Here is a 20,419-nt window from a genome sequence, read left to right as displayed (position 1 = left end):
TTGGATTTACTCCCTTTTTTGCAGTCCACAAACAGACAGGGAGAAGGATCCGGATTACGACTCCCTCCCATCACAAACCTCCCAGTCTGAGAGCTCCATGTTGCAGGTCATCTGCAGACCTGAAGCTACCAATAAAGAAGAGGCCTACACCTTCCACACAGTGCACAGTGAGCCGTCTTGTTTGCATCTTTACCATGTTTGTTTTTTTATTTAAATATAGAAGAAAAACTGACACTGTGGCAGTCAGTGTGTTTTACATTCAATTCCTTAACCTAAATGAATCCCCTCTTATCAGTAGCTACACACCATTCATCCAAGCGGAAAAGGCCTGTTATGCTTAATGTGTCTGTTTGTCCAATCAGGAGACAGACCTCGGAAACTGTACGCAGAGAGAGCCCTCAACCTGCCGCTGGGAGCAGAGCTCATTACAGGCAACATGTGGTATGCAGACACTCTGATCTTCCTCCAAGCCTTCTTTGCTAACATAAGTGTTCACCATCATTTTGCTTATATTTCTACCTGCATGTTTTCAGCTGTTATCTCCTGTGTTTAAGTCATGTTAAGATATTTACCTTTCCCGTCGTTTTTCTTCTTTTTATTTCAAACTTTCCATATTTCCTTTCACAGATAATAATACCCTGCAAACTTTGTGAAATTATCGCCACAAATTCCAGTGCATTCAAGTGGGATTTTCTGTAATCGTCAGAAAATAATGCATCAAATAAATATTTGCCTGTTGCTCTTTGCAAAACAGCCAGAGCTTGGGAAGATGGGATGGAGAGCATGCATTTGGTAACCAAAGCTTTTCTGTAGCCCAAAAACGATCATGTTAAGATGACTCGCTGGCCACAGAAGCCTATTTTTGATTAAAATGCTAATATTTGTGTAATTTTTTTTATTTTCTTATCTGCTCAACATTCCACTGAAATTTATAAAACGGTCTGATGCTTGTAGAAAAAAAGGAAATATGCAGAGATTACAGATTGATACAAACCTTAAAAAGAGTTGAAAATTGCTTGTAAATTCAGTGAAAATCATTCAATCAATTAAGTTCTTTATTGTCAACTACATTTTGCATTGTATTCAAGCTTTCAGTTTCAGTACAGACTGTTCATCACATACATAGTGCTGCCTTTATCTCTGTGGAAAGATAGGAGCCACTTTTGGAGGGAGAGTGGAATAAAAAACACATTTCACACCTTATTCTTGACAGGCTACAGTTTGAGATATCAGAAAAAAAAACACCTCAGCACAAGAAAAGCACATTTAACACGAGATAAACATTTCAGCAGAAGGAAAACATAGGAAGGCTGGAGCCACATGTGAGATAATCTGGTATTTTAGCATTAGTTGTGTGCGTGGCGGGGATGCCGGCAGTTCTGGGCCCTTCTGCTATAACATCCAGGGGAGTTTTGATAAGGCCGAAATCCAAAAAAATTTTTATTTTGAGAGCAAGCTACACAGAATCTCTTTTGTCGCTAGGCTCCACATGGCAAATCCAATATTCTGAATGTGTTAGGCTTTACACCTTGATGTGGACAGTGCACATCCAAGATTTTATACCATCTCACCTTTTACTTCAACCACCGTAGCCAACTTGCATTTAATAGCACCCAGCATACGGCTCAGCTCACAGTCCTGCTTGCTCACAGCCTTTGTGATCATGTCAACCGCTGCCGGCAGCCTGATCAATGCCCAAATACCAGAAGACATCCTCTGTAACTGTAGATACATCAAGTATCCTCCAAATCCAAACAGAAGAAATCCGAGCATCATAAATCCAAACATCCATACATCTGATCTTTCCATTCTGAGCTGTGGACACTGAAACTATTCAATAGTAGTTTTGAATGTGTGTTTAGGCTCATTGTATTCCTGGAAGGTAACTTTCAGTCTTTTCCAATCTCCTACATCCCTCAGCTTCATGCTGTCACCAAGGTTTTTTACAGTGGAGATTTTAGGTGATTTCTGTTGTGAATTTGTACCCATTTATTTGCATGTACGCCGCAAAGTTTTGATCCCCTCTGACAGGAGCACTTCTATCCTATTGGCACCTTTACTGCTCTATTGCTTCATATTCCAACTTTCCCCATGCTACTTTTCTAAAAACCCTAGATCTAAGGATTGCATTAATGATGGTTCTCCTATTAACAGATTATTCCACATAGAATCCACTCTTGGAAACCAAGTCCAGTGGATTTTTTTGAACTTTTACGGAATGACTATGACCTGGATGAATGAGAATCTTCATCAGCACAATCCACTCTCTTATTTGTAACTTCCTTTGAGATGGAACAATTAAAGATTAAAGCAGTGAGAATACTTATACGATGGGTATCTTTACAGCCGGCTTATTAAGTGACTTTTTTGTGTGTATCTTCAGTGACCTGCTGTCAACTTCTTCCAACTCAGAGGGTCAGGATGGTGCAGTGGGTGCTCACGCCGACTGCCCTTTCCAGCGACGCATCATTCCTGCTCACAGGCTGCGGCCACGGAGGACGCACCCAGAGATCTTTCCGGTCTTTATCTTCCTCCTGTTTATTTCATTATATTTATTTAAGGAAAAATTTAAAATGTTAGAATTCTTCCTCCTGTTTATTTAATTATTTTTATAAATATGGAAAAGAGAAAATATTACAATTCTTCCTCCCTTAAATTTAAACTGAGCTGTACTCACAGTAACACTTCATCCTTTTATTTTATATGTGAAAAATGTGGGATAGATATAATCAGTTAATTTATAGACAGCTTATAAGATGCTACATGTTCCTGTGCTTTTATATCTGCTCACTTTCTGTGTCCACCTGTTCTAAAGGTATTCAGTGATTTACTAAAACATGTCAGTGGGGTTGCTACACAGTCTGTGGGTTATTAAGGTTTGGGAAAATAAGAGTATCTGTATTTCAGGACTTTTAATGTTCTGTCTGAATGATGTGTTTTTCTTCACATCTTCATTCTTTGCTTCTGTTTCTTTCCTTCTCACTTGTGTTGTTTTTTCTTTACCTCCTGGTTACCATCCCTTTTATTGCTTCCTTTCCATGAGTGCCTTCCTGTCCGTCCTTGTATGCGTTCCTACCTTCTTTCTGCATGTCCAAAACCATTTTGTATCCTTTATCTTCATACACTATATTTTTTCCTCCCTCCTTTCTTTCATTCTCCTTTTGGGTATCCTTCATTCTTTTGTCTTACCATAATTTCTTGATTCTTCCCTTTTTCACCATCGTCTTATTTCAACCCCTATCTTAATTTTCATTGTGTGCTATTCTTTCTTAAGTTCATACTTTTAATTTTTAAATTCTTTTTTGTCCTCTCTATTCTCCCTACTTTCATATTTTCTTCCCTGTATCCTTCCTCACTTTGTTATGTTGTTGTATTCTTTCTTTCCTTTATTCCTTATGTTTTTCCTTTTTTTGTTCATTCCTTTCTTCCTGTCTCTATTTATTGCAGGTCTTATATATAAAATATGTCAGCTTTTACTTTAAATCCTAAAATTATCATGAAGGTCTGAGAACTCTAGAAAGTTGAGTCCAGAATCTGAATCTGAAAATGTGAAGCGACCTGAAAGTGAACTTAAAGAAACCAAACTCTGTTACAGTTTAAAACATTTCTTAAAATGTGCAGCACTGGAACATGTTGATCTGTTAATGCTCATGACAGAATAATCATGATGTAATTCCTCAGTGTGTTTATGCCTTTGTTTTTCACATGAACATGAAGAGAAGGGTTGCTTGATGGGATGTATTGTTTGTCTTTGCAGGAGGAGGACTCCTTGGACGAGTCTTCAGAGACTTCCACACAGGAGAAGCCGACCAGGAAAGTTTATTATAAACTCCAGCTGCTTCCTGGGAAGTGGGTCAGCGTTTTGTACGATCGCCTGACGCTTCTCGCTCTATTAGACAGGTAACTTCCTAAACCTCCCTAATCAGATTTTCTACAGACATTAGTCTTTCTCCCGTAATCGGTTTGGTCGGTTGTGTCAATCAGCACCACTTCTGTGATCCTCCCCTCTTTATATGCATGTGCTGTTTTCTGAAAGAAACCAGGATTTTCTGGAGAACCTTGCAGCGGTCTTCATGGCCTTCCTGGTTTCCTTTTTGGGTTTTGTGCTTCTCAACCACGGATGCTTCAAAGACTTCTGGGTCTTCCAGTTCTGCCTGGTCATCGCCAGCTGCCAGTACTCTCTGCTGAAGGTGAACAACGCTGTAGATTTTTGCTCTTGTCGTCTCTGTCCAGGCCAGCTTTGTTTTTATATGTACAATGTCCCATTAGGACTGTGCATTCGCACTGCACTATATTCTAGGGTTAAATTATTACAAAACAGACAGATTAGGTTGCTAAAGGTTGGATTCATTCAGAAATATATTTCCTTCAGTATGTCTGCAAACTTTCTGGTACATAAATAATCGGGTCGGCTAATTCGAGCACTATCTTGCTCAGGAATTAAACTTTATTATTTCTGGCACCTTTAAAAATTTTCCTCTAGAAAACTACCGTTGGATCTTTTCATTCAGGCAAAAAATTGTCTCAGCAATAGAAACAAACTGTTGCATATCAACGAATACAAGTTAAAAAGTTAAAATACAAGCTTGGAACCAGTTATGGGGTACCACAGGGGTCAGTTTTGGGCTCTGCAATATTCATTATGTTTGTATGACTTCCTATTAAAAATGCTTGCAATATTAAAATGGGTTTTATTTGAAGGCAATGCGGATATCCTTCACCTATTTGGATTTACAATGATAGGATTTGTATGTTAAAATTTTAATTTTTTAAGTTGAATAAATCCTTTAAAAGCAAATTTAAATTTGAATCAACCAAGTCATATTGTTTGTAAATTCGAAAAAAGTTGCACAAGTAACTTTAACAACATTTAAAAACAGATTTTTGTATTTCATTCTTAAAATGATAAACATTTTAATTCCTAAAATGATAAAAATCAACATCAGAATACCTAATTTTATTTAGGAATCGAATACTCTAATAATGTAAAGAGTAAATCATTCAAATAATTTCACAGTAAGAGGAGAAGGATACAGTTTAACAGGTAAATTAAGTACAAAATAGTGTGAGCAATTTGGTCTGTGGAGTCACTTCTGGGTACAAAGTTAAAGAAAGAGTCAAAGGGAAAACATGTTGCATTTTGAAAACTTATGCAAAAGATTAACTGAGGTACAGAAAATTAGCTACTATTGCTGCTTTGCTCAGATGTTAATTTTACAACTGTTCAGGCCTGAAACAATTAATCGGATTGATGACATAAAAAAATCAATTTTTAAAATTCAACCAATTTCCTCTTCAAATAATTGTTAACAGCATACAGACTCTAAAGGAAGCTATTTGTTAAAAGAGCAACCAACTCAGAGCAGTAATAAAGACAAAACTACAGTTATTCAATATGTTTTGCAGTAAGGATGAAAAACCCTTCTTGTCTGTAAATATGAAACATTAAGATAATCTTGGTGGCATTCCTGAGGATCAAGTATTTTAAAAAAAAAACTGGTTTCACCATTTTTAATGTCAATAAATATCAGTTTTTAAGGTTCAAGCACTTCATTTAGGTCGTTTTTTTTCTAAGGGTATTTGTATCAATACATCAGGAAAGAAATTTTGAATCCATTACTGAAATAGTCAATAGCTGCAGCTCCATAACCGTTGCATTTTTCCTATCCCTTATTCAGAAAAATCATAGATTCCTCCTGTTTTTCTCTTGTTGCTTTTTGTGTTTAATGTTTCTTTTTAATCATAGTTGGAATTTTTCTGTGTTAACTTTTTGGCATTTTGACAGAATAATAGCTCAGATGTTTTATTAAAGGCCGATAATTTTAATGCAGTGTGTTCCCATGACATGGGCGGTTCTAGACAGGGGGCGAACCCAGGCTGCAGCTTCTGTTAGGGCTTCTGTACTGCAGACAATCCAATAAATAATTTTCATATGATGATATGCATTGGCACAGAAACTATAATTGATTGGTTTAAATATAATGTATTTGCACAAATATAATTTTTTAATTCAAAGCTTTATTTTAACAATGGTTTAAAAATAAATGTGTCACATTTTTGCTTTTGAGATAGGATCACAATGGCCTCCATGGATACATTAAATGATGAACTCTTGCCTTTTTAAATTCATTTTATTCTTTTGCTCTCTATTGGCTGTTCCTTGGTACTTTTTGCAGACAAACTTTATACTGTAAAGCAGCTTTATTGAACCTTCCTGAGCTGTTTAAACAGTAAAGCTTTAAGTGCATGTGTCACGCAGACCCAATGCAGTCAAAAAACAAAGCTTTGTTTGTTCTTCCAGAGCGTTCAGCCAGACGCTGCATCACCAACACATGTGAGTCCCTCGTTTCTTTCTTTGATTTAACAAAACACAAAAAAATGGTTAAAAACAAGTTTAAGAAACAGAGGTTAATAGTTACTAAAGATTCCCTTTCTGACATCATGCATCTTCAGGGTCACAACCAGCTGGTGGCATACAGTCGAGCAGCCTACTTCTGTATTTTCTGCTCGCTGATCTGGCTGCTGGAGCTGCTGCTGAGGAGGAAGGACCTGCCCGTTTCCACCCTCTATGGAGTCACCATTATCTGCTACGATGTCCTGAGCTTCGTTCGGGATCTTCTCGTCGGTAAGAAGGAGAGCATTTTAACACACTGCTGTCAGATAAATATACGGCTCATTTCCTTAGTTTTCAAATTCCTTCCCTCTTTATTAAATGGTTTCTATCTGCATTATTAAAGATGATTTGTTTTGTGTGTGAATCAGGTTTTACCTACTGTTTCCCTGTCGCCTTCCTGGTGGGCCTTTTCCCTCAGATCAACACCTTCACCATCTACCTGCTGGAGCAGATTGACATGCACCTCTTTGGAGGAACAGGTCAGTGATGGTGACATTTAAGTATTGATGTATTCATGTGGGTATTTCAAAGGGTTAGAGAAGCTGAAATAAAGAAATAAAGAGGATTGGTTGGTGAGATTTGCCCCAAACAGTGACCTCATATTATCAGCAGATTATAATTTACAATTCAATAATCCCAGAGACAAAAATCCCAAACTAAAAACCCTTTATATAACAAAATATAAAACCAACTCCAGTAGCTTGTTTATAAAGATTTTGTTGCACAGTTATGCACGTAAGGAATTATCTGTGGCCTTTAGAGTCATTTAGGAATCTATGCAATAGTTAGTTAATATTTAGACCAAAGTTATTAGTTAAGATAACAAAGTTCTAACCGTTCAGTATATGTTTATAATAAAAACAACATCTAAAAAATTAGGTTTAAAGGGACAGTATTTGCAGCTGTGTCCAAAAGGATTCTCGCCTTGATTGGGAATTATAAATAGAAAAGAACCTTAATTGTATTTTATTCCTAAAAGGGGTTTTAAAAACAGAATAAGAAGTATTTAAATCCCAAATACAAACATTGGCTTCCTGTTTTTATGTTCTATCTGTAACCTGCTATTATTAGGGAAGCAGGCTATTAACAACCCATGTTTATTTCCATCTCGCTGCTGCTGGGGAGGAGTGGTAATTTGTTTGTGTCCAAACAGTAGAGGAAATATACATATACAGTGTTCTGCATATGATATTGGTAAATATTAAGTTAGCAGCAATAACAGCTTTAAAAAAAATTCATTTGTTGCTTTCAACCAATATTTTGTTAAATAATTCATATCTAGATTAATCATTTTTTTAGATCATGCTTTACTTTTTCAAACTAATCAGTAAATGTTTCTGCTTCCCGGGGGAACAAATAACATAGAGAACCTTCCTTTAATGGCTAGACTGCATAAAGCTGAAATAATCTCATTCTAGTTTCTTGAATAGGAAAAGTTAATTAAACTACAGTTGGTTCTGAAGTAACAAAAGCTAAAAAGATTGTGGCTGAAATGAAGACCTGTATCATAGATTAAGTAATAATATTATATGAGTGGGGATCAAAATGTCTATAAGATGTTAGCCATTAAGAAATGGGGTCAGTAGGGAAGGGAAATTTAATGCATCTTTGTACTAGTTGGATAATATAATATAGCCAATGATTTTATGCTGTCACAGTAAGCAGTGTGGTGTAGATAATGTCTCCCACCCCATGCATGAAGCTGTTTCTGAACTGGAGAGCTCCTTCAGTGACAGCCTGCTGCACCCTAAATGCACCAGGGAGCATTATCACAGATCCTTCCCCCCAGCAGCTGTAGGACTCTATAACCGTCACTGTTCCCAACAACCTCAAAAAGTTGCTACATTTATGCTGATTTTTGCAGTTTCTATCTCAGTCACCTAAATAACATGCTGTTATCATTTTTGCACATCTCTGGTGTTGCTGTTATTTTCACATATCCATTACTGTAAAAATGTCCACGGCTGTATATTGATTAATTACTCTCCAGTTGCACATTATTTATATTGTAAAAACACTGTAAAAGTCTGTTGATTTTATACCACTTTTGCTATTATCTTTTGCTGCTGCTTTAACACCACAATTTCCCCATTGTGGGACAATATAGGGATATTCTATTCTATTATTCTATATTCTTATTGGGATGAGATATCCTGCAAGCTCACAGTTAGAGTTCTGCAGCAGAGACTTTCTGTTGGATTGTTTAAGTCTTGAGACAGTATCAGCCTCCACATCTGAGCTCCATCTCCACGTGGGGGTGGGGGTCTTTAGGCTTTGTCCTGCATGGCTTTGTTGCTGGTATGGAAAGTGTTTGAGTTTGGAACTGGCCACCCCTCGGTGTCTAATTTCTGATGTACCCTGGGAGTTGTGGTGGGTGTGTGCTGATCACTTCCACTCACAGGTGTATCTTTGCTACTGGAGTGGGGGTGGGATTTGGGCAGTTCCACTTCGGATCCCAGTTCCTCCTTTGGGTTCTAAAGTTTCAAAGAACTTTAGTATTAGAGAAATAACATCATGATAATACTCTGCTGGGGCTTTTTTCCTGAGGCAATAATACAAAAAAAAAACTGCTTTAATAAGAGCTGAATTGATTTAAAGGCTTTTTAAACATCTTTTCCAACAATGTCAATGTTAATGGGGTGTCTGTATATTTATAGGGTCCATATAAATATAGTCCTCTACTTGTAGCGATAAAAAAGAAACACACATCTTTTACCACTGAGAGATTTCCGTTAAAAGCAGGTTGTCTGAATATTTACAGGTGTTGCTCTGAAATCTTACTAGGACTGAATTAATGGACCCGTTGCCACGACAATGTAACCCAATCCCAGAATGGGGGGTTTATTTTACATTCCTTATAATAAATATTAACTCCATATTGTTTATGTGTGAGAAGGAATATGAGTAGTTATGACTGAGCTGAATTCTTGCTTTAATATGGGTCATCACTAGAATTATGTTCTTTAAATGGGTTAAAAATAGGCCTATGTGGGTCAAACTTATATAGGTCACTATGAGGTACTACTAACCCAGTTCCCTCCTTTGCAGAATTATCCATAAATCATATAGAGATGTTACCCACCTTATTTTCTCTGTCATTGTTAGTAAAAGCTGCTGAGTTTTTCTCATTTTTGAGGTCATTTGTGTGTCTCAGCTGCTACAAGTCTGATCTCAGCAATCTACAGCATCGTCCGCAGTCTGGTCGCTCTGTCTCTGCTGTACGGTTTCTGCTTCGGAGCTCTCAAGGTGCGTGACTGAAACAGCAAACCAACTCCGACCAGATTCAGTTTGCATTCTTATGCGTGCGTCTAATGCGTTTGCATTCTTTATGTGTGACTGCAGGAGCCGTGGGATGAGCAGCACACCCCTGCCCTGTTCTCTGGTTTCTGTGGCCTTTTGGTCGTGTTCTCTTATCACCTCAGCCGGCAGAGCAGCGACCCCTCTGTGCTGCTGTGAGTATTTATGTGTGTCTGTGTGTGTGTCTGAAAACACCGTCATGATGAGATAAGAGCACATAGAGTTTAGTGCTTTGATAATTTAGCTATTTCTAATAAATGTATTGGATTCTCTAAGTTAAAGCTGGGATGTTTTATTTTAGTTATTCTGAGTAACTTTATGTTTAATATGCATATATATTTGCTGTTCAGCACATTGACTCCTAATTGGCAATTCTACAGCCAAAACTTACAAAACATTCTAAAAGTGTTCAGAGAGAATCCTGGCTTACAGTTTCCATCTTTTGCAAAATTTCACATGCAGGGATTTAAGAAAAAAGTAAAAAAAAAGTGGCAGTTTGCTACATAAAATAACTGGAAACATGACTATTTTGGCGTCATCTGTTCGACTGTCCTTAATCTAGTACCGGTACTTTACTGCCCTGCTAAGGAGCATGTGTTCCTTTTTTTCGGATTTTATATGAACTTACCACACAAAGCACAGCATATTTGTGGAAGTAAATTATTCATACTTCTTTTAAATGTTCACATATTTAAAACATCGAGTTAAAATGAAAAAATTATTGAGTTCTAATAATCTAAAGAGTTTGTGCTGCTATTTTGTTTTTGCAACATCTAAGTCCTAATCGTTTTTAAGAATACCGTTAGGTTGCAAACAAAACCTGATGCCACATCTTCTTCTTTCCATTTCTAGATCTCTTATCAAGTCAAAATTAATGCCCGCACTGGTGGAAAGTGAAGAAGAGGAGGAAGAAGATGCAGAAATCAAAGACCCGCTGCCTGAGAAGCTGCAGAACTCCATGGTAACTATGAACAATGAGCGCAATGTGATGTTTGGATTATTACCAAGCTGCTGAATGCACAAACACACTCTGCATGAACTGAACAGAGCGGCTCACAATAATTGCAATCAGGCTATCAATGTACTAAATCACAGAGCGTCTGTGAATTGATCTGTAAAAGCAGGGCAGGCTGCGATAACCTCAGTGAAAGACAAAACAGCAGCATTTCAGTTGATTAGAGAATGTGATCACTATATAAACCCTAATTTACAGATTACAGATGTAGCCGGGATTCTCTTCGCTTTTCTCTGGCTTATGTTTCTCTGATCACCAATAAATTGAGGCTAATAGAGCCTGACGACACCTAGATCAGCCTGAAATATACAAGGAGATTAAGGGTAATTAGATCCTCCTTTCCTATAATCTGCAGAAGGAGATTCTGCTGTCTGATTTGGTGGTTTGCTCTGTCGCCTACATCCTGACCTTTGCCATCACAGCGAGCACCGTGTTCCTCTCCCTGAAGGTTAGGTTCTCACAGCTTTTTTTACCTTTAAACTTAAAGACATGAAGGATTCTGCATCGTATAACCGTCCCATTTTTGTTTGCTCTCCTTTAACCCACCTGCAGCCCTTTGTGACCATCGTGCTGTACGCTCTGGCGGGGACGGTCGGGTTCGTCACACACTACCTAATCCCCCAGCTGCGGAAGCATCACCCTTGGTTGTGGATCTCTCATCCAGTTCTCAAGACTAGAGAGTATTACCAGTTTGAGCCCAGAGGTCAGAAATGGGAGATTTTTGGAGCTCTAATGATTTATTTGAACTGTTCCTTTTTCTTTGTTTTTCTAATATATTTATAGTGTGTGTGTGTGTGTGTGTGTGTGTGTTTGTGTGTGTGTGTTTGTGTGTATACAAGTTCTGAATTAAGGTGGATTTTCACCATTTTGGATTTTCAAAAACTGAATTATTTACATGCAGCTAATTTCCCTGTGCCTAGTTAACAGCATGTTTATATGTTTTTACCATTTAGTGACACTCTGGCTAGATAGTTAACCATAGTTAACGATATCTGGTGTTTATGTGTTTGTGTTTGATTTGCTGTTTCAACCACCTGGCTTTTGATTTAAGGTAAAGTTTGGAGCTAATCCTCCATTTTTATTAGTCCATCCACTCCTTCCAAGGAAAGAGACCCAAAGCATGACGCATCCATCGCCATACTTTACTGCGTTCTTTGATTTGGAAGGTTTACCTTATTGTTTTAAAAAATAAGGAAGGCCATATCTTTGAAATAAATTGCTCTTCAGAGAGAGTTTGACTTCACTCTGTAGGCAGCTGTAAATCTCCAGTCCAAGTTTGAAGGTGATGATTTCAGTTCAGCAATGTCATTTTTTATTTTTTGGACAATGGCTGCCTTTTTATTTGTTTCCGTTCCTTTGTAGTTTTATCGTTGGTGGCTTTTACGGAACATCCCAAACATTTTCCTCATGCTTAAAGGTGACAGTTTGATTCTAACTTGAACACCACTGGGTGTTTTAGCAGAACAATAATCCCACACATGCAGGAAAACTGCTTCTCCAAATGATGAATTAAACTAAAATGAAGCCTCTGGATTGCCCTACCCTCACTTAAATCTAGAGAAATAATTTTAAATGCAGAGTCTGTACTGGAAACTCCCAATAATAAATGAGCATTAGCATTTCTGATTAAAAGAAAGGTCCAACTTCCAACCTGAATTATGCTAGAAGGTTTTCGATGGCTTAAAAAAAACATCAGGCTGAGATACAACTCCCGTAGGAAACTTTATATAGATATTAGCAGGGTTGTATGTTTAAAACTGAGCCAGTATGAATATTTTGCTGCTTATAGATAAAAATATTCATGATTTTAAGCATGAAGGCTTTTTTTATACCATAATTCCACAACTAAAAAAGAGCAGCTTAAAAAATGATATCAAAAAAGAAATAGAGATTGCATTAATGTCTGATGAATTCCTATAAACACCTCTATGAATATAATGACAAAAGTGTCTACTTTTTTTTTGAATATTTAAAGCTAATAATAACCATCATAGATGGTATCCTGAGAAACTTTTTCCCTGCTGCTGTTTCAGAGGACGCTGTGCTCATGTGGTTTGAGCGTCTCTACGTGGGGCTCCTGTGCTTTGAGAAGTATCTGGTCTACCCTGCTATAGTGTTGAGTGCGCTTACTAATGATGGCTTTGCCCTCAGTCACCGCAAGAAGCTGGGAATCCAGTAAGTTGGCAAATCAAATAGAACACCCTTTAGCCTTTAGGCTTCTAAACTGACCTTACTCAACCTGTTGCTGACCTCTGCTTGCAGCTGCGATGTTCTCCTTACAACGGTCGCTGGACTGAAACTGCTGCGTTCCTCTTTCTGCGATCCCAGCTTCCAGTTCCTTACGCTTCTCTTTACACTCATTTTTTTCCACTTTGACTGTCCACATGCCTCTGAGAGCTTCCTGCTTGACTTCTTCATCATGTCGATTGTCTTCCACAAGGTAAGGCACAGCCGATCGTATCCCGGGAGCCTGGTTCAGCTCACATCATTCAACATCCCAGAAACAGTTTAAGTTTAAACCAGGAGTTTCCATGGAGTTAACCTTTCCCACCCTCAGTCTCACTGCAGCCATCTTCCTTTCAATTCTGGGGAAAACTAGTCATGCAGCAATTTTCCTCAAAGTTTTTTACTTTCCTTAGCAGCGAGGGTACAGTCATGTGAGATTATAGGACACCCCACTCAACAAGAAGTGCAATGAAGTCCTCATTAAGCAAAACATAGAAACAAAGTTATATAATCTGAAATAATCTGCAGCTCGGTCTCTGAGTTGTGTTTGTACCACTCCCACTCGATTGAAAGGCCTCTGGGTGAATTTATTTATATATTTTAAGCCTTTTCCAAATTAGACCTTCCAGTATCTTATATATTTAAAAGATCATGTGAAGTTTAACAAAAACCTCAATATAATGGACTCTTCTATAGAGGAGAAGTTGTACATATTTTTTGTGAAACTGTTTTTGTGTTTCTTTAATTCTTTTGGTTTATCCTGAAAACATCTGTAACAAATGCAGCTACTGTGTTATGTATATAATTGCTCTTTTTGCTTTTTCGTCATGTGACACTGATGTGATGTTACCTTTGCACTCTGTTCCTTGTTGGATTGATAAAGGAATATTTGTACTGTTTTTTTATTTAAGGGGTTGGCATTTATAAGCCTTTTGCTTCAGTCAACTCCTTTGAGCAGAATAACTGCTCAAATGAATAAATAAAGAAATACATAGATAATGGTGGGTTCTATTTTGGTGAGTAGGCCACGTCCCTCACAATAAATTATTCTTTAAAATAAAAGAATGACAGCCTGTTGTAGAAGGGATATGAACATGGGGCTTGAAATTATATAAACACAACAAAGGTGCATTGGGCTGCATAATAGGGAGAAAAATAACATTAAAAGATATGTTAGGATAAAAATATTAAGCAAGCATTAATGGGTTGATGTTCACTTCAAGATAGGAAGAAAAATTAATCTGTTGCAGGATTTGACACCCATTTTCAAAGCTTTAATCTTATGTCCGGTTTTCCACCTGATTTGAAATCTTGACCTCTAAAGTCTGAGGGAGTGGAGCTCATATGGTTTTAGAAACCTCTGAGGTTATGTGTGTGTATCCCCTCAGCATACCATAGACGTGTGATGAAGTTTAGTCTGTTTTCTGTGTTTGTGTCCAGATGCGAGAGCTGCTGCTAAAACTCCACTTCATCCTGGTTTACATCGCTCCCTGGCAGATCGCCTGGGGCAGCGCCTTCCATGCCTTCGCTCAGCCTTTCGCCGTGCCTCGTATCCTTTCTTCAAACGGCACGCCATGTGAAAGCATTAGCAAGATGCAAAATGGGTTTCTGTTTTGGCTTTTTGGTCATTTTAAGTTTTCAGATCAACAGTTGGTTTTTTTGGAATAACAGAAATACAATCAGATTTCCTCAGACTATCAATGATTTATTATGGAGTGAAAAAAATTAAGTCCAACAAAAATTGACTTAAACTGGTTGACAGAATATTTCTAATTCAGCCAGACTGGCTGGTATTTAACAGTCTGTTTAAAATGTTAATAGGCTGAATATTTGTAGAGAGCTTTTTATTCCTACTGACACCTCAAAAAAGCACTTTATACCATAGCCACATTCACCAAATTGCACTCTTTAATGTGTATCTTATGTTTAGTTGTCCTTTTCACCTACTTTAAAGTCTCGCCTTTTGCACATTAATTAGATGATTTAACCACAGTTTTATTCATTGTGTCCGTTTTTTTAGCCATTCAGACTAGTTTGGCCTGCTGCTTTGATCTGGTTCGTGTCTTTCTTTATAACCCGAATGTACTTTAACTACTGTCTGGGCATTCTCCTTTTGGATTGTAAAGGTATAGTGGAGGATTTTCTTTTTCTGGGTGGATCACCAAAATAAGTGGTCCTTATCATTCTTGTGATATGTTTACGTAAGGCCGTCCTACGTGCTTGTCCCCATTTTCACTTACCGGTGATGAGTGAAAGTAAGCTTGTATGAGAGATGCAAACAGCAACTTTTAAACAGAGTGTGCACGATGGGAAATGGGCTCCGGTATGCTCTTGCACGCATATAACAGGCGTTCCCTCTCTGGAGTGGGTATAGGGTTGTGCATGTGGATTAAAAAAGGTACAGCCTGAATTCATGGCTTGCTGATAAAATAAACCTATTCAGAAATGCTCTGATGTAACACGCCTGTGCACGCCTTCTGAAAAGCTGCACTTATATAAAAATGTTCTACCAAAAATGTCAGAGAATCACTGAGATCATTTTGATAGATACACAGACAGACAGACAGACTGACTGACTTTGTGTTGTCAGATAGGTTCAGTTTATTAGCTCATTAGCTCCTAATTCTAGAGCTTAATTTCCAATCAGGTCAGGGTCTGGCCTGTGAAAAGGCCCCATATATTCCTTATTGTTATCAATTTATCATATAACAGTTTAAAATCGGACCATGATGATTCTGTCAACATTTGTCCATTCAAAAATCATAATAACACCTTTATAAAGCTACACCTACTCTGTTAAAATTATTTTATTGATCTGAAACCAATAACTAGGACAAAAAAAGCAAAGGATAAAAGCAATGTTTCAAGAGGAAGCTACTTTTTCACAGCACAACACACCAGGACCACCAGCTCTACCTTTTATTTTCCTTTACCCCCATCTGCGTGTGTCCAGACTCAGCCATGTTGCTGCTACAAACTCTGCTCACCACCGTCTTCTACACCCCGCTGGCTCCCTTCCTCGGCAGCGCCATCTTTATCTCGTCTTACCCGCGGCCCATCAAGTTCTGGGAACGAAACTATAAGTAAGGCCGTTACTTTGGGCTGAAAGCTGAGGGTTTGGAAAACATCCTTTATTTCCATACAGCTCAGTTTAACCATGAAGTAATATAAACCAGACATCAGGGGAAAAGGTTTTGTTCGTCTTTCTGCTTTTTCTTAATAAAAGGTGTTTATGTTTTCATAAAGGGAACGAGTTTATTTAATAGAAGATCTGCTGAAGGGGAAAAACAACCTTCTGTCTCTTTCCAGACTTAGCGAACCCGCCAACACTAAACAGATGTTCCCACTCTCACTTATTGATGCATATTTCTACTACAGACATCTAAAAATACTCTGGCGGCTTTGTTACGCAATCTCTCTCAGAGATTATATTTAGATCCAGAATGAAATCCTTGATGTTAAGAATCTCGAGCAGGCTCAGCTCAGCAGGAGTCTAATGAAAACAGCAGACAGTTTGAGCCCTGTTGCTGTGGTGACGGCTGGAGATTCTTTATTTCACTCTAAATATGGTGCCATGCATTGTGTCTGAAAATGTTTTTATGAGAATTCATGTGATAAACCGACCGAAATTTGAGGAAAATGGATAGAGGGCCTTTTTAAAATACAGTGTGACTTATCTTGATGTAAATTATTAACCTGCTGGAAGGTCAACCACCACCCTGGTGTGAAATCCTTTGCAGCATCTAAGAGTTTTTCTTCCAGGATTGATCTGAATATAACTTCATACCCATTTTACCAACATCTATGTTCAGCTTTTATGTTTAAGTTGAATAAAATGTATTAAAATAGATTCTTGCTCTAGCTGTGCGTTTCTGCTAGTGTTGCGCCAATGCCATTGTTTGGCCCCGATACCAATACCCGAGCTGGCTATGCAGTATCGGCCGATACCGATACCATCTGTTTGAAATTGATGTGTGTGTGTATATATTAAGAACTGCATACTACTCCGATGTAAAATAATTGCCATCATGGCTTTGTCAAGCTGCTGCCTGCCTTTGTGAAGCAGGAAAGTGAATCCAGTAGAACTTTTTATTGCCTACCTGGAATGGGTGACCATAGTTGAATAAACTTTTGGCTCTCAAAATGGTATCGGTGCCCTATTTGTTGGTACTCGCCGATACCAATATCACCATTTTAGTGCTGGTTTGGGGCCCTGTCCGATACTGGTATCGGTTTCGGTGCAACACTAGTTTCTGCAGCTCCTCTAGAGTCACCATGGGCATTTCTGCTTCCTCCTTCTGTTCTTGCTTCCTTTTAGATTGTTATATACTGCTTCATGAGCAGATTGAATCGACACTAATTTGTGTTTTTAATTCTATACATTTTTCAAGTTTATCTAAAGTTTTTCTTTAGACTTTGGCTGCACTCTAAATAGAAAGTTCAGCTCCAACTTAAATTAATAGCTTCGAATGGTAACAAGTAATTGAATTAAATTTAACTTAATTTATTTAACCTTTCAACTTATAAACTTAATAAATTAACTTAAATTAACTTGATTCAATTACTTGTTACCATTTCTAGCAATTTATTTAAGTTGGATCTGCATTTTCTTTTTACAGTTTTTTTAGTTAGATTCTCCGTCTAGTATCCTAACTGATTATGACCACTAGTCTCTAAAAATTAACTTATGGTGAGGAAGAGAAAAAAAGATGGATCATCCTCTGTTAATCATCTATTTTCTGCCCGGTTTTTGGCTGGATGTCTCAGGGAAATTCTCGATATACTATGGTATTTAACTTTGCCGTGTTTTTAAAAATCAGCTAAAGAAATTAAAAACAGTTATCTTTGTGACTGCTGATAAAATGTTTCATGTCCTGTTCTTCTCAGCACTAAGCGCATAGACAACTCTAACAGCCGGCTGGTGTCCCAGGTGGACAAAGAGACAGGTTGGTTCTCTCATTGATGGTTTCATCATTTATATTCTGCATCACTTTTAGCTTCTCTGTCAGCCCTTCACATCAGATACCATCAAACTACCTATGGGGGAAAAATAAAGAAATAAAGCAGCACATTGTGTGTTTTCTCCTGGCTTTCCTTCAGGTTGTGACGACAACAACTTGAACTCGATTTTTTACGAGTACCTGACTCGCTCGCTGCAGCACTCTTTGTGTGGGGACCTGATGCTGGGTCGCTGGGGCAACTACAGCACTGGAGACTGTTTCATCCTGGCTTCTGACTACCTCAACGCCCTAGTCCACCTCATCGAGATCGGAAACGGCCTTGTCACCTTTCAGCTCAGGGGGCTGGAGTTCAGAGGTACCGCACCACCTTCTGCTTCTCTGTGACAGCAAGGCGAAAAAAATAGCCTTTATGTCATGTTAAGTTTTAATAGAGAACATTGTTGAACGAGCAGCATCTTGGGGAGTAAGGGATAAAGTGGACATGTCAGGGAGAAGGTTGTGGTAAAATTGAAGGCTGGGTTGGGTTATTTCAACAATAACTTCAATTCTGACAGGCTGGAAAAGGGAGCAGTAGTTGGGTAATTAGCTAATGATAAATAGAGAGTGCAGAGATCCACAGCTCCAGTAGAAAAACGTCAATTAGTCTTGTACTCCGAAGAATAGGGGCATGAAGAAAGCCATGAGCTGAGTTTGCTGTTTGCCATAAGCCATGTAGGAAACACAGCAACACTATGCATGACTAACAATGTGCTTCACTCCATATATCAACATATTGGAGGCAGCATCATAATGTGGGAATGTTCTTCCCTGAGCAGGAACAGGGCAGAAGGCCAGACTGAATGTGAATACAGATGGAGCTTAGTAAAGAAAAAGAAAACACAGTACAGTTGTTGGAGCCTGTAGAAGGCCTGAAACTGAGTAGCAGGTTTCCTTTCAGTAATGCAGGGACCCATAAACATGTAGCAGGAGCTAAAGTAAAATTACTCAGATCAAAATGTTAGACCTGTGCTTCCTGTGCTTGTTTTTCTGGTTACAGTTTTTATGAATACAAAAAAGTCCACTGCAGTTATTACATAGTGCAAAACAATAAACCAAAAAAACCTTTAAATCACAAATTAAAAGTTTCATTGTTTAATTTACTGTCTAACAGAACACAAATTTATTAATAACACATAAAAAAAACCTCTCAAAATGGGGCGTTTATTCAGTTCATTTCTACAACACCAACATCCAATCGTAAAGCCAGCTGAGAACCTAGACTGCAAAAAGATCTAAAAATAAGTAGACAGTGCTTTAAATAACTGTATTCACCTCAATTTTGCGATCATTTGACATTATGAACTTAAAATGAGACAATGCAGTTGATTTTCCTTATTTCCAATGTAAATTGTCTTATTCGATTGGCAAAGGGTCTCACTTTACTGCTTAATTCAAAGAAAAATGCAATTATTTGAAGAGAAATTGACTTGCTTAGATTACATTTTTTGCAGTGTGAACACTAAACTGATGATACAATGCAAAAACGACCTAGAAATAATTAATTTGAGTAGGTAAATAAGATGATCTGCCAATGGAATGAGTATTTTTAATCTTTAAATAAGATAATTAGATAAAATGCACTTAAAATAATAAGACAATGCAATTGTTTTTTTCTGATTTAAATGTAAATTGTCTTGTTCCATTGGCAAAGAGTCTCACTTACATCCTCAATTCAAGAAAAAATTAAGTTATTTAAAGAAAAAAATGACTTATTTAGATTTAATATTTTTGCAGTGTAGGAGATTTTCTCCAACCGTCCTTCCTGAGCTGGAGCCGTCTTTACATTGATGAACGAGCAAATTGGTCTCCAGATGTAGGGAACTAGTACAGATTTACTTCAGAAGAGGCAAAAAGGGTTTTATTGAATATTTACTCTTGCTGAAATAAAAACACACACCACAGCGTCTGTTTTTTTTTCAAATTTGCCAGAGTTTCTTGAAAACATATAACATAATCTTTAGGCTGTTAGATATGTGAATAAGAAATGGGTGACTAAGTTGTGCAAAAATTAAAAAATAAATAAAACTTTATTTTCATATAGAGGTTTTTATTTTATTAGATGGTGAAGTATTCCTATATGTTAATGTAACAGTTACCCCAAACTGTGCAGTAGTCAGCAATGCAGGAGAGGTCTCAGGAGGGATGGAGGATGAATACAGAAGGAGGGATGATGGAGAAGACCTACAGTATGTCCTCACCACTGACCTGTCTGTTTCAGGTACCTACTGTCAGCAGAGGGAGGTGGAGGCCATCACAGAAGGCGTGGAAGAAGATGATGGGTGCTGCTGCTGTGAGCCGGGCCACCTGCCTCACATGTTGTCGTGCAACGCCGCCTTTAACCTGCGCTGGCTGGCCTGGGAGGTGACGGCCACAAAGTACCTGCTGGAAGGCTACAGCATCAGCGAGAACAACGCCGCCACCATGCTGCAAGTGTACGACCTCCGAAAGCTACTCATCACCTACTACCTGAAAGTATGTCCGCTCTTT

At 38.0% G+C, this 20,419-nt stretch overlaps 1 protein-coding gene across 1 annotated transcript in view; it reads left to right on the top strand.

Moving 5' to 3' along the window:
- The window catches only part of pcnxl2 (pecanex-like 2 (Drosophila)), a 45,144-nt gene that overhangs the window by 11,726 nt on the left and 12,999 nt on the right, over positions 1 to 20,419 (top strand). Inside the window, exons 10-29 of the mRNA XM_015395610.1 lie at positions 25 to 167; positions 363 to 441; positions 2,384 to 2,519; positions 3,758 to 3,900; positions 4,037 to 4,190; positions 6,302 to 6,334; positions 6,454 to 6,625; positions 6,763 to 6,873; positions 9,549 to 9,640; positions 9,737 to 9,846; positions 10,544 to 10,652; positions 11,062 to 11,154; positions 11,259 to 11,409; positions 12,740 to 12,881; positions 12,969 to 13,146; positions 14,373 to 14,481; positions 15,886 to 16,015; positions 17,820 to 17,878; positions 18,033 to 18,248; positions 20,151 to 20,404. Coding sequence (XP_015251096.1) covers positions 25 to 167; positions 363 to 441; positions 2,384 to 2,519; positions 3,758 to 3,900; positions 4,037 to 4,190; positions 6,302 to 6,334; positions 6,454 to 6,625; positions 6,763 to 6,873; positions 9,549 to 9,640; positions 9,737 to 9,846; positions 10,544 to 10,652; positions 11,062 to 11,154; positions 11,259 to 11,409; positions 12,740 to 12,881; positions 12,969 to 13,146; positions 14,373 to 14,481; positions 15,886 to 16,015; positions 17,820 to 17,878; positions 18,033 to 18,248; positions 20,151 to 20,404 — 2,614 coding nt within the window. The remainder of the gene's footprint in view (positions 1 to 24; positions 168 to 362; positions 442 to 2,383; positions 2,520 to 3,757; positions 3,901 to 4,036; positions 4,191 to 6,301; positions 6,335 to 6,453; positions 6,626 to 6,762; positions 6,874 to 9,548; positions 9,641 to 9,736; positions 9,847 to 10,543; positions 10,653 to 11,061; positions 11,155 to 11,258; positions 11,410 to 12,739; positions 12,882 to 12,968; positions 13,147 to 14,372; positions 14,482 to 15,885; positions 16,016 to 17,819; positions 17,879 to 18,032; positions 18,249 to 20,150; positions 20,405 to 20,419) is intronic.

Source organism: Cyprinodon variegatus, unplaced genomic scaffold (genome assembly GCF_000732505.1).
Source record: "Cyprinodon variegatus isolate N-32 unplaced genomic scaffold, C_variegatus-1.0 Scaffold749, whole genome shotgun sequence".
NCBI lineage: Eukaryota > Metazoa > Chordata > Actinopteri > Cyprinodontiformes > Cyprinodontidae > Cyprinodon > Cyprinodon variegatus.
This window is presented reverse-complemented; position numbering and strand designations above follow the sequence as displayed.